General features: G+C 31.5%; 1 protein-coding gene across 6 annotated transcripts in view; it reads right to left on the bottom strand.

The window, feature by feature from the left end:
• The window catches only part of LOC111003627 (endophilin-A), a 29,052-nt gene that overhangs the window by 11,032 nt on the left and 2,600 nt on the right, over nucleotides 1-15,420 (bottom strand). For 5 of the 6 annotated variants that reach the window (XM_022274253.2, XM_022274252.2, XM_022274254.2 and 2 more), the window contains exons 2-3: nucleotides 6,263-6,336; nucleotides 113-181 (exon numbers count right to left, since the gene is read on the bottom strand). In XM_022274253.2, the coding sequence (XP_022129945.1) occupies nucleotides 113-181; nucleotides 6,263-6,307 (114 nt within the window). In that variant the 5' untranslated portion in view covers nucleotides 6,308-6,336. Of the gene's footprint in view, nucleotides 1-112; nucleotides 182-6,262; nucleotides 6,337-9,083; nucleotides 9,193-15,420 lie in introns of those variants that run through there. The other variant, XM_022274251.2, reaches the window with a different exon arrangement.

Here is a 15,420-nt window from a genome sequence, read left to right as displayed (position 1 = left end):
ATATCCAGAGAAGGACATCTTAAGACATACAAGTACCATTAGTATGTCTTAAGATGTCCTTGACCAAGAAGCGTCAATACTCGTAAGTTATGTTATATATATATATGCTTACCCTTTCCATTTCCATAAAATCCAAATCCAGTTTTGTGCCTTCGGCACCTCCCATTTTTTCTGTGACATACTGTAATAAAAAAAATCATAATTAATTTATATCGTCTCGTATAAATAAATTTTCTTCATGAGTGTGTTTTGCGTTTTGTTTACACTATTTCCCGGTTTTGTAAAGCTTGGAGCACAAAGTTTTGTACCTTTCGTTGTAACTCTCCTGAAATAGTCATCAAAATATGGAACTTAATTTGATGACCTTATCATTTGATCTCAGCATTCATACTAAACTTTAATATGAGAATCCTCCCTTTACACGAGCAACAAGCAGGTTGCACTATGCAAATAAATTTGCGCTCATGGTCCAGTGTTCTAAATTTGATTTTTTTTAAAGAAACGCTAATTTTGATTGATCGATATTCCAAATATAATTACTGCGGTAAAAGTTTACCGATAATAATAACATTAGGAGTATGACGAAAATACAAAAGGAGTGAAGTAGAGAACGCTCGCTTAAACACAAAAGCTTAGGTCGAGGTCTAACCTTGACCGGATTGTGTTCAGTCGAAGTTCTACCTATAATAGATAAAAAGCACCGCAGATGGCTCTCCAAGTTACGAATAGCTTAAACCTATGGTACATCTGTAATAACAGCAGCCAAATAATATAGCCTTTTATCCAGATCGACACACATACACAGGTACACACATAAACATAGATCATTATATTAAATTAGATATTGGAATGTTGAAAAAAATACTTTTGTAATATTTGGATCTTGCTTGTTATCTACAGATCTGTTCGCCAGTCGGCAAAGGTCTCCAATCTTTTCCATTCATATATTTCTTAGGCCACTCTATTCCATAGAACTTCTGCCACTTGTCTGATGTCGTCTTCCCATCTTTTTTCTGGTCTTCCTCTACTCCTTTTGTAATCCAATAACAGTAGCTAGTTTCTCTATTTAAAATTTGAACAACATAGCCTTTGTTACTTCTGAGACGTTAGTGGAATGAGCCATAAAAATCGGTACATTTATAATAAAGTCGATGAACTCAAAACAATAAAACATATGTATTATTGTATTAGCTCTATAAAACTAAAGATCGTTATCGGCCAATATCACCAGGTGAATTAGCTTCGATTAAAAATGTCTGACACATGTGGATGTCATGCGACAGTGGATGGCAAGTGTCGTTTATTAATAATTTCAATTATGTTTTTCTGCAGATAGGTCAGTACTAACAAATGACTGTGCTGTTTTTATATCAGATCTCACAAAAAACATATCCCTATTTTTTAATTCCTATTCTTAGCAAAACTTATGTTTACATATATTATCGTACATATGAGATAGAAGATTTTATAAAATTATCAGTAGATTTCGTAATATGTATAATGTTGTAGACTTAATAAATAAATAAATAAATAAATGAATAAATATCCCTGTTAAGAGAAGAAACACAAAGGTAGGGAGGTCTTGTTACCATCATATCTTTCTTTTTTTTGTTTTTATTGTTCATTGTGATGCCGATATGAATAAATGATTTTCATTTAATTTGATTTGATCAATTTGCATAACTGAAAAATATTTTAACGGTGACGTTACTCCGCTACCAGAATTTTTTAATTTCTTCTAAGACACTGATTTTTATTATTAGTATTTCTACAGCTGTATTCTATTATCGTTTGAGCGAATTTTAAACACACACATAGACATGGATCGCGTATCCGGGAATCGAAACTACGACCTCAGTTATTAGAGTCAGACGCTGAAGCTACATGGCCAACACTGCTCATTTCTACTCCTAGTTCCAGCGACAAACATACAGTTTTATAATATTTAAATAAAATTTCTCCATATTACACTAACAGCCATTCTGACAAAAGATGCCTTTTTTATATGGACATGAATTCCCTTCAGTCTTGAAGGTCCTTCCCGCATTTGATAGCAATATTGAGATAGGTTACGTTACAAAATATGCAGTTTCAATCCGCTGATAAACAGTTTAATAATATCGTGTAACTGTATACTGAACAAGATGATTTCATTCTTAATCTGTTCCTTATCTTTATGTTTCACCCATGGCCATATTGTACTAACTTTTCGATATGACGTGAACGGCGTTCATTTATCATAAAACGTTTATAGATTCAAATATTTATATACTACTAGCAGACTCGGCCAAGCGTTGCTGTGGCTAAGGTTTTTGTTATATTACATAGTAGTAAACTATTTAAGGGAAACGGTAGGAGAAGTGGAGAACTTATGTCAAACGTTGGTACATTTAACACAGCGCCATTTGTTAGCATTGTATCAAATAATAAACAAATAATTTGCAATAAAATACAATTGCGACTATAATTTGATATTTAAACTATCCTATCTCTCAAGTTGGATCGAAGTGCACATGGTGTGCGAATTTTATTATAATCGGTTAAGTGGTTTAGGAGTCCATTGAGGACAAACATTGTGACACGAGATTTATATATATTAAGGTTTCATATATATTTGTAATTTTTTAAAATAAAATAATGCTAGACCAAAAACTAGAGAAAACTAAAAATTTATAATATAGTATATTTCAATTAGGTTACGGTTGTCCCGCGGATTTCTATATTCGTCGTTAGTAAGATAAGTAGATATGATATATGTTTGTTTTATATGTTACAGGAGGTAGTCGGTCTGGATATTATATTATACCGCCGCCCATGGACACTCACACAGCCAGAAGGCTCTTATCTTGAAAGACCCTAAGTCGAATTGGTTCGGAAATACTTATACAATTGTAAGAGGTATTATAGAGTAATGATTGAAAGGGTGCAAAAGTCTCTTAGAATTGTATATAAAAGAAGGTACAACTTCTTTCTATACTTCTACCCTGCTTAGTATTTGAAAGTGGTTTTAGGGTATGATTCACTGGAACTTCGTAGGGATTTGCGTTGATCACATTTGGTTTAAGCATAATTAATAACGAAACGGAAAGCTCATATTTTCTGGAGGAGACTATGAGAGGTAACGTTCTGGACAAATCACCGCTGCCGGAAATAAAACGTTTTCGCTGTGCATTTAACTAGCACTATCCAGCGAAAACAAATTTTGCAGCTTCAAAGATTTCTCGACCGGAGACCGTCCTATTTGTGAAACATTTGGGGGCCCTATACTATGATTTAAGGGTTCACTTAGAGAGCATTAATTTATAGGAATAGGTTTTCCGTCGAATATGTAAAGATGGCTTAATTATATATTTTTTGTTAAACATCTGTAACGTCAACTTAATGTTTAGATCAAACATGATTTTATGATCAGGATATGGCAATTTTTGGATTGAAGTTTCCGTTTATTAAAAAAAATTAAGGTAGTTTATTTATAACTTGAAGCGTGTTTACAATATTGCTTACGTCACTGCATTTATGTAGAAAACCGTAAGTGAAAATGTTAATTCGAGCGTGATAGAAAAGGTCCCATTGGTGAGCAGACACATTTCTCTGTTCATTGGTCTGCTTCACTGATTTGTCTTTAAATCAGTTCTTCCTCCAGTCCTTGAAACCATTTACAGACAATCGATCAAAACTTGTATCAACAGTAACGTGACAAACGTGAGATAATGTCATGACCATACACATTTAAGAAATTTCGTCCCATCTTTGGAAAGGTGTTTAAATCCTTCTCCTTGTTTTCAGAGCAGTATTGGCCTAGTGGCTGCGTGAGTTCGTAGATGACACACCTGACTGTGCACCACTGCACCTTGGCCCTTTATATGCGCATTGAATACGGCTCGTATGGTGATAGTGGAAGGATAAAGAAAAACCTATCTATACAGGTACAGATATCTGATCTTTGACTAATATTTTCTAACGGTTTGACATGACTGAGGAGGGAGTAAATGATTCGAATACAAAAAGGAGAACTATGCTACACACGTGTAGATATTTAGGTAAATCTGTAACCAAATAAATAAGAAGAAATCATAATAATAAAATTATACAAATTTATGACAAGTCTAGCCGCGTCGTAAAATTTATTCAAGCAATAAAAGATAAGCCAATAAATCGTGGTATAATGTAATGGCATTTTATATAGCAGATAGTAATTAGGCATTGCCTGTGATCTGCAGTTAATTATGCGCCATCAACAGAAGATTAGAAATTAATGAGAAACGAGAAGGGGAGTCACGCTCAGTAAACAGAGACATTATAGCGATATTGTTCGTAATCCGGGCGCTGTTTTTCTCGCACTATTTGTTAAATCTACCCTACGAATTGTTTGTTGTATTAAGGGTCTGTCTCACAATGTCCGGATAAGTTCCAAATAAGCTATTCATTACTTATTTGTAGGATAAACAGTATTTTTGCGTTTCACGACTGTCAGATAGCGCTATTCGTCATGAAATGCGGAGCATCTTATTCGGAACTTTTATCTCTCACATAATTTACGTGTTGCATAGTTATTTGGCACTTTATCCATACATTGTGAAACAGGCCCTTAGAATAATTAAAATTTGAATAGATATGTCGAATATAATACATTTCAGTATTTAGTTTCATTTAATTTTCCAAACGCTACCAATTTTAGAAACTCTTCGTTAAAACTTCCGTCACGTCAACAGTCCCATTAGGATACTTCAATAATGGCCTTAGTAAATAAAAACAACAATAATCGGAAACATTTTACCATTTTATTCACAATGTCACAGGACTGTAAGGCTACAATAATTAGGCCAGATCGACAATATAGGGCGCGTACTAGGTCAGGGTCACCCCACCCTTCACAGGGGAGATAAAGTGAATTTGTAAAATCATCCCCACTTCATAGATCACGTGCAAGCTCGGAAATTGTGCACTGAAATTACGGATGGATGACGATTTCACAAAACGGTTTTCATCATTTAATTGACTTTTGTCGTTATTTCAAAATGTATTAAGACAATTAAAATTAAACTAGCATTACATGTCACACTTGAAAAATAAAATACAGAATACAAAATACACTTTTTAAGAACGTATTATGAGTATGTTCTTTAAAAAAAAACAAAACAACGTGGGTAGGTGCGTATAATACCTAACCACATAAACACCTTAAATACATAAAACCTTTTTGTTTAAATTATTCCCTGAAATACGCGTAACATCGTAAAGCTTTCTGTCTCGACCGAAGGCATAGCAACTATATAATAAGTTTGAATATACTTTCAAATTTTAAACTTTTATATTTTTTCTAATATTGCTTACTGTGAAATTTACGTACTGGTAAATCTGTATGTTTTCTTTGAATTTTCATAGGGTTTTATAAATATATCTTTTAAGATAATTGTTAATTGTCATTCATCAGATATATAAAACATTGTAATCATATAGTGGAGCTTTTACTTCTCAAAAATTTCTACAACATTTTGATTGCGTGAGGAAAACAGCGGCGACCACGCCCTCATCCATTTTTCAATATGAGTGGCTTTAAATTTGATGTCTCGGGCAAATTAAAAATTCGTAAATTCTTTACGTTTAAAATTCTGTATTAATTTCTAATAAATTAAGTATTATGTAGAAAGAATGTAACAATGAAATACCTTATATATATAAGTACTTTTTTAAATAAAAATTAAAACAATAATTTTCTAACGACACAAGTTATAATAAATTAATCTTGCATAGCTAGATAGACTATATAGATATGTATAGACTTACTGGATGTTTTTATTTGAAAATAGTCTGCATTTTAAAAGTAATTTTAGCGCTAGAGCTTCCATATTTATTGTTCATATAATTTTGTTCATTATTAATTAATATTAAAAAAATTCTAATATAATCATTATTATGCGTAAGAGTTACCCCAGAAAGTAAATCATTTTCCATAAACAATCACAAATCAAACATGGTGCAAAATTGTGGGTGAAAATGCGAAACGTTTAGCACAAAATTCGTTCGAAGGCCCTTTCAATATTATTTATCTGTACAGTAACATTAACAAAGGGATATAGGTCTCAGTTATGAAGATATAAAACAATCTTTACGACATTAGCTTTCAGTACATTAAATAACTTTCCTTATAATATTTTTGATTAAAGCTAAAAGACTTTCAAATTGAAAACTTTATTACCTCACCCAAAGCCTGTATAATAAGTTTTAATTTATGTTCCTGGCCTCAGAAGTTATAACTCACCTGATTAGCTTTGTTGATCTGTTTTTTAAGTCCTGCGAATGCCATGATTGCGTGAGTGGTGCCTAATTAAAAATCTGTAACAAGAGAAAGTATTTAATTAATAACTCGACTTTACAGGCCACGTTTTGGGTAGACGACGGTCTCACGGCTAAGCGGTATCGGAATCGATTCCAAATGGTGCAAGTTTTTAACAATTAAACATTCCTAGGCCTCATTATATCGGCCATAAACATTGTTTAAACACTCTTTCAAGAAATTTTTTTTTTCAATCTCAAAACTCATTTTGATGTTTGTGACCCCGAATCAAAAATTATACCTAGTAATACCATAATAATTCAGTATATGGAGTCATCATTCAGTCAGTACACACGCTTATACCTACGTTATTTGCATATCGAGCGTACGGTGAACATAAATTAAGGCTCACAGTTTTACAAAAATGAAATATAAAGGTTAATTTACTTAAGTAAACACGCAACATTATAGTTCAAAAAATTTTTATCCAACCATAAACTACACAAATATTTTTATTTATTTATTTATTAACACTTCGTTGCATTACATAAAAGTAAAATATTAAACAACACTTTAGAGCGATTTCTTCCAGACAATCAAATATCCTTAGGGCAAGGCCAAAACATATATTATTGTATGTTCATATGGAGGTTATCACTTCCAAGTGGCGTATATTACCAAAGTTAATGGGATAGTCACGTAGCCGACACTTAGCCACATCTGACTTCGAGAACAGCATCAGTTATTGGCAAGTCGCCACGCGGACAGATCGATATGTGTGACGGACATTATGTAATGGAGCCTGAACAATCACGTGTTATCCTAATACGATAAGTACATAGCAGGAATAGAGAAAGTGGACAACGCCGTCAATAATTTCAGTACATAATTAATTTAGTATATATTGGTACGAAGAGTTATCTTTTGAAGAGTAAATTACAATTATAATCTGCATATTTGGTTAGCATTTAAACGTAAAAACCTGGATTATTCCAGTGACGTAAATTCGACAATTAGTGTGTAAATAGTCCATGAGGTCCAAATAGTTACTGAAGCTCAGGTGTTTTCAAAATTGGAATATCAATTTTTTTGGATATTATAGTGACACAAAAATAGCACACATCGTATTTATATTTGCAAACGTTATGCGAAGGGCAGATAAGTAATTAACGCAAGCAACTTAAACCCCTTTGTGACCTAGTTAACAGTCATAAATAAAAATAACATTTTCCACTGATGCCTCATAGATAATAAAAATAAATAAAATGAATCTGAATCATTCAATTAATTTTACATGTCAATAGCATGTTACATATGAATTGAATCTCTCAGTCGGCTTCAAGCAACTGTTACAAAGTAATATACAATGAATGAAATTGATGCTTGAAAGGTTATTTCCATTGATAAAAAGAAGAACGCTTTTGATGTCATAAATTGCAGAAATTATGAAAAAAAGGTGTTAAATTTGCAATTTAGCTTACTAAGAGTTGCTTTATATACTCATATTTATTGTAACTTACGTAAAATTAAGATGACAGTTTGTTCTGCGTCCAGTCTATCCAAAGCAGGCTTTGGTATACTTTAAGTAAAATAAATAACTGAAATGAAATTAATCACTATCCAAAATTGAGGTTTCTTAAGCACATTGAATCAACACAAATTTAATGAATTTTAACACATATTTCATGTCCAATTGTTTATGACACTCCAGTATTTTTGAATTCGGTTCGAAATATAAATCTCCAGAATATTGATTAAACGATTCTCCAATAAATCTTACCGTTTGAAGATAAGGAGAGCCTTTTTCATGAAAGTCCTTTATAAGGGCAGATTGCTGACATAAGCCTACGAGATACTGAAGTTGGAGCTTAGAAAACTTATCTAATCTTGGTACTTCCTAAGTTGCCGCATTTCTTTCGTAGAAATATTATAGTTTAAACATAATATATTTATAAACACGCATATAAACTTCCTATAGAAGAAAATTTATATGAGAATCATAATCACTATTTCCCTTGAGAACAATATTTGCATTAGTTATGCTCAACATTAATTTGCTGTATAAATTAACCAGCGAAATTAGTGATTGTAATTACAGAAACTTTCACACTTGGGTTGCGTACTTAAGTGACATCTAAGTGGCATACATTATTTTCTTTTTTTGAGACTGAGGCGCAAACTAGCTGATGTGGTTTCTGGCAGAATGACCAGCACTGTGGAACATTCTGCTCCTCAGAATAATTGTGAGACAGGGCCATTTACAGCCACAGCACACACGCATTACATACTTGAGACGAACCGAATGGGAAAAGGAAAAAATAATATACCTCTCATTATATCTTTTATTTAATTTTTTTTCTTTGATTATTGTTATTTTGTGTGTGTGTTTTTATTTGTAATAAATAATATACCTATGTCTATTTGTTTATAAGATCTCGAACACTTAATCGATTCCACCGTTTTCTTCTACGAAATATAAAGTGCCATTAAACACTATTCGCAAACTAATGCTACCCACGTAGCTATCAAGTTGCGCCCTCTTGATTCCTAAATTGGATTCACCCAGTAATTGACCGCGCTTTAAAATAGCACATTAAGCACTATATAAAATATTAAAGAACCAAGAATAGCGACAGTATTAAAGCAGTAAAAATAGCCACTTTTGTCAATCGATACAAGTCTATTGTACGATTATTTAATAGCCCTAATGCGTAACGTAATACGCTTGAAATTTGAAAATAATAATTATTATAAACATTGTAATGATATATTATAACCACTAAAGCATAATATACAAGACACCTACCTCAGGATCCTTTGTAAAATGCCACAAAATGTGTAATAATGCTACGGAGCTACAGTGCTACGAAGGCGTAGCGGTCACGCGTATTTCGTAGCTCGGGGACAACTACGTTCCTCCGTAGAGAATATAGGTGCGCGCGCAGCCTCGCCCCCACACTACGTGAACCCAATATCAATCCAAGATTCTATTTCAAAATTATTTACCTAGATATATAAGCGGGGGGTGATTATCATTTGTTAATCAGTTATGTATGATATTTGCTTGATCTGTTACGTCCGCAGATGAAACCTACTTTTCCATACCTATAACATTAAATTATCTTACGTATTTTATAAGACAAGCAATAATATATCTATATTAGGATATATTTAAATTATTATCCTAAAAAGTTAGTTACCCATAACGAGGAATAGAAATCTAGTTGTAGATAAACTTCATATTTGTAACAGTATAATTACAGTATTTTTATTACAAGAAACAGATAAGAATATGTAGGAATTAGAGTACATATATAAAAGGACCAAGAAGCGATTGGACGCCCCAATATAGTTTATTGCATTTGCACCGCGTAACTTGTCCTCACTGTACAACACGTTCCGCAAGTTTCTCTTTTACGACCGAACTTATTTCATGTCAAAGTTTTAATTTAAAACTAAAGTATCATCATTTAATAAACATTAAATAACACAATGATGGTTTTACTAACGAAATTTTCAGAGCAGTATTGCTACTAGATTTAACGAACTTGTTTTTTCCAAGAAAACGCATTAATTTAAAACAATTATATAAAATATACGAATTTAATACTCTTAGTTGTGTTTTATACACAACGTGAAGACCACTACAACACATATTAACGTTAGTACTAAAATTAATATGAAGTAAAATAATTTAAATTAAAGCAGTATACACTACGTAGAAGGTAAGAGATGAGTATATCTTCTACTATTTACTCTTCTTCTAACTGTGGATTATTCATCCGTGTTTTCCTGTAAAAAATTAAAATTTTATCTCGATTTGTTGTAATAACTAAGTTGTTACTGTAGAAGCTTTGTCAAAGAGTTGAAAAAAATTTAAAATAAAATAATTAAACACTGGAGATTTAAGTATTGCCACTCTTATTATCATTATCAAATTAAATACAAGGTATGAGAGGATGAGAGAGTACAGTTACACCACACGCGCTTTCAAATAAAACAGTGTGGGCGTACTTTATCAAAGGAGGACTACTTGCCACCTACGGGCTTTTCGCCTACGTAATCTATCTATAACAGCTGAAATAAAAGCTTATATTTGTATTTTAAATATATTTTATTCTCGAGAAAAATATACCCTAAGGATAATATTTCGACTATATGACATTTAAAATGTATTTATTATTGCTTTGAATTGTATTTTATTAATTTGAAACAAAGCAAATAATTTAGATACCTAATCTACGACGTCTATAATAATAATAATAATTGTATTATCATTTAAATGTATATAGTGAAGGGCTATCAAACCATGATGATTTGAATGCAGTTTGACATATTTCAAATCGCTTAAAACGGGATTGGAACTTGAGATAAAACTGTTTAGGCCGGAAATGTCTTTAACAGATTAAAATAGTTAATATTTTCTAAACATTAATAGTTTTAATCATTAATTTTTTCCTCAAGTATTAAGTGATTAATTTTCACGTAAGCCCCTTTTTACCTCCTTCGGACAAGCAAAAAAGCTGGGGTGGCCCCACAGTAGCCGAAAAATAATCATTGGCTCAAATATTCAAGTCTTTCCTCCAACTTTGATTTTGTTTCCTTTGGAATAGAGACTCTTGGGGCGTAGGGTTCAAGTACACATGCACTAATTAAAGATTAAAGTAGGCACCTGCTAGATAGTACCGGTGACCTGGTTCGTCGCTCAACTAATATCGCAATACAGCGAGGAAATGCTGTCAGTGTTTAAGGTACAAAGGGACCAAACTTTTTACACTTGTTTATTTTTATTATTACTATGCATCTTAGGGATATATAATAAATACTGTATATTTGGTTGTTATATTAAATGCGATATTTGTCTCATTAATTTTCAAAACTATTATTTAGTTTAATATCGTCTGTATACTATAAGTTTCGCACTTCATAAAATTTAATCATACTTTTATTTAGTTTTGCCTGAACATAGCCTATGTATAAAAAATTCGCTATACATTAACTTTTATAACTTTTAAATTGTACTATGCCCAAGCGTGAATGCATGAAATACTTATTATATAGGACTTAATACAAGTCTAAACACAGACCTAGAATTGATTTTATACAAAGTATGCTTCGCTATAAAGCTGCTTAGACCGCAGTGAAACATGTACAAAATGTTCTATTGTTTCCGATTTTACAGGTGTATCAAATGTACGTGCATGTATAGTGTGTTATTTTAATCGAGAAATCACTGAATTAAATTTCCTATATCAACAAAATATAAGATTATGTCCCCTTAATTTGTAAACATTGTTTTTATAGATTATTAGGCATAGAATAAAAATAACAAATCCAAAGGCTCCATATATATGTATTCTATAGAATAGAGACAATTGTTTACAAGTAAATGTAGTCAAGACTACGTATGTTTTATTTAGCTTTATATCCTTCATAACTAAAATCTTTCAGTCACGTAGTTCCCTTTTTTTTATTTGCAATATTTGATCACTAGAAGCATGAAACTAGAAATATTAGAGAATGTCTCCACTTCCCGGAGAACGTATTAGACTAGTAGAGATGCTGAAAAGGCGTTTCTAAATAAGATTCAATTTTGAGATCTACATATATTAGATATTACTATGGAGAATTTTAATTTAATTTAATATATTGATTTTAATATGTGTGGCGTTAAATAATAAATAATAATAGGTGTTTATTGTATTTTAGTAATTTATTAATAAAACAATTGCATTTAATTTTAACCAATTCGATTTCTTGGTGTAGCAAATTTTCGAACAAGCTTTCGTTTCAGACAATTATCTACGGTACATATGATACTCTCACGATGTTAAAGTAATAATAACACCTTCCTATACTATTTATGTCCTATCTATATATATGTCTATGTAGCTAGACGCCTTCAAACATACAAAATTGACATAATAAATTATTACAAACAATTACTTTGATTTCCCAAACCGTTAAATTAAATATATTTATTAACTTTTTAACGGTCTTTATCGTCAACATTCGCTAACATGAGTGCTATGTAACAGTCTTCATTTTTATATTTAAAAGGAAAGCATATTTTCCCTACAATTACTAATTAGGTCCAGGGGTAATCGTGACCTCACATTGACGTGGAAAGGTAATATAGTAGACGGAATGATGACCTGGCGGTTCATTCATATGCCCCAACATTTGGATCGAAGTAAGCTGCGCGCGCATATTTCGCCAGATTCTATGAAACTTTAATAATATCGAATTAGACACAATTTCTTAATCACCATTATCTAGAGCCTTAAGGGTATTTTTATAACTTTATATTGTTAAAATAAGTCACAAAATTTTGTTAAAAACAAACACGTGTGTTTCCATAGGGATAATAACAGTTCGATATGATATGCATTCTAATTATACATATTATGCCGGCGGTATTGATTAACGACAGCAAAACATAAGGCTTAATTTATGTATATAAGGGTATCTATATTAGTCTCGCTTGTGAATTACGTCACAGTGTATTCTAGAAGCAGATTAAACCCGATGAATAATCTAATAAATCTAACTTGAATCTTGTTTCAAGAGCTGTTCAACCATTTTATATGACATTTTAAATTATCAAGTCCAAGACAAGGCTATGAGATACGTATTGGGACATGTAGTACTACAATAATATCATTGTCGCTTGCTGATAGCCTGTCCATAGTCTAGTTAATTAAACAATCACAAAAATGCATATACTTTTAATAAAAATATTATTAATCAGAGCCCACAGTACAAACTATCCAATTGTTTCTGAGTGATAATAAGTTCATACGAACGGGGATATTAAAAATGCATCTGTACACAACGATTACGACTAACCATGACACATGATACAACTTATCTGGCGATACATGAGATTTAAAAGTATCTGGTATCTCGACTTGTTAGTTTAATCCTTTGCAGATGTACATTTGAATTAAAATTTCGTACAAAATTTTATATTTGATTTGTGCTTAGTAATTTCTCAACAACAATACCACGATGATGATGATGATGAATTTAATTAAATTATAATAATAATATAGCCTTTTAATTCCGACACTCCATTATATCTCCTGTAATCCTTTCCACTGTTCTCTATCTTCTCGCGGCGACCAACCGTGGTGGAAAGACTTCTAGATTTTGTTTTTTTTAGAATGTGTTTCTTCCATATTAGTTATGCTTTTCCGGTTTTAGTAGTTGGTGTTTTTGTTTTGATGGGTTGACCTTAAGCTTGACGTTTGTTATTAAATTAACCAAGTTTTTTTCAAACTAAGAGCCATTTTCTATTTCTTTCATCTATACTAATATTATAAAGAGGAAAGGTTTGATTTTTTGTTTGTTTGTTTGTTTGTATGAATTGAATAGGCTCCGAAACTACTTGGCAGATTTGAAAAATTCTTTCACTGTTGGAAAGCTACATCATTCCTGAGTGACATAGGCTATATTTCATTTTCAAAAAAAATAGGCATCCTTACTAAAATTACGATAACATTAACATTTGTTTATTATTTGATACAATTCTAACAGATGGCGCTGAGTTAAAGGTAGTTTAGTTTAGGTCCGTGTCGTGGTACCAACGTTTCACATAAGTTCTCCTACGGTTTCCCTTGATTAATTTACTACTATGTAATATAACAAAAAACTTAGCCACAGCAACGCTTGGCCGAGTCTGCTAGTATTCTATAAAAAATATCCGATCCAAGCCGAAGGCAACAATTCAAAATGTATACTCATTACTTTAAAAATTATTGTTAAAGATTGAAGCGTAAATCATAAGCGGCTTTCCAGAGTAATAAAAATTAGACTTGACATCGAAATATAATTTGTGTCTGAAGCGGGACTTTACGACAATGTAATATTTATAAAACACACCCAATTTCTAATAATATTAATAACACAGATTTTAATGGAATTATGTAAATACAAGTTGATTAAAAGCTTTCTTATAACAATTTAACCAAATACTTTCTCTACGAAATTGTGATTTTAAGAAAACATCAATACTATTTATACTGTAGTTCTATTTTAGTATCTACAAATAAGAACCAATCATTCTACAATTATTTTGGTTTCCATATATACAACGCATTTTGTTTCTAAAGTATGTAAATCATTCCTATATGTTATTTATTAATACAAGAGTCAAGAAACTAAAAAAACATTTACAATTATAAAATTTTTCTCAGTTTCCCATACTTTATTAAAATTAAGTCCTGCTTGGGAACTGTTTAAATCGTTATAATTTTAACGTTCGGAAAATATAAACAAAACTTTTTCTTAGAATGAAATAATGACCATGAATATTTTTCACCATATGTTGATATCGTTATCATTCGCTACAATCATTAACATAATAAACACCAATTAGAACATTATTTTAATCAAGCAAAAAGGTCGTCAATAAATTCTAAGCTTCTAAAGGTACCTTTTTAAATAAATATTATAATGAAAGGGTCTCATGCTTCAGTGAAGCTTCTAAGATAGGCAAGCATCCCGTTACCTTGAGGATGTCAAGACGTAGGCGTATCTGATAGGGCGCCCGCCTGTCTGACGACTCACTTTAACCATGAACCAGGCCAATAGCTCCAGCCAAGTAGGTTAAGTACAGTCCTTTATTATCATGTGCCATTTTTAGTCCAATATTTTTTAATTACTTGTTTCCATACAAGTAATGAACAGTTATTTCAAATATTTTAAGATAAAGAATATTGAAGGACATTTTAAACAAGTTTTAAATTGTTGTAACACTATAAATAATAATCATTTTGCATATATAAGGCCAAATACAAAAAAAAACTATAGGCATAATGCTAATAGCAATTTACTTCTACGCACATACTTTAGCCTTCCTTAGTTGTACGAATTAATTGTATTCATGTATAAATTTTACAGACTGTTTGGTTAGACAATTACTAAAGTCAATGATTCTCTTAAACATACCTAAATAATAATTTTAAAGTTGGTTAATCAGTTACTGCATACATTCAATGATAAGGTTATTTGTCAATGGATTTATGAATGAAAGAGCGGAATGAATTGAAAGACTTCTTTTTATTTGGCGGGTATGGTAAAATACCTTTTATTTATAAATACTCAATAGGTTTTAAATTGAATTCCCCTTTCTGTAAAAT

Source organism: Pieris rapae, chromosome 5 (assembly GCF_905147795.1).
Source record: "Pieris rapae chromosome 5, ilPieRapa1.1, whole genome shotgun sequence".
Classification (NCBI taxonomy): domain Eukaryota; kingdom Metazoa; phylum Arthropoda; class Insecta; order Lepidoptera; family Pieridae; genus Pieris; species Pieris rapae.
Note: the sequence above shows the minus strand (reverse complement) of the source record. Positions and strands in the feature narration are given on the sequence as shown.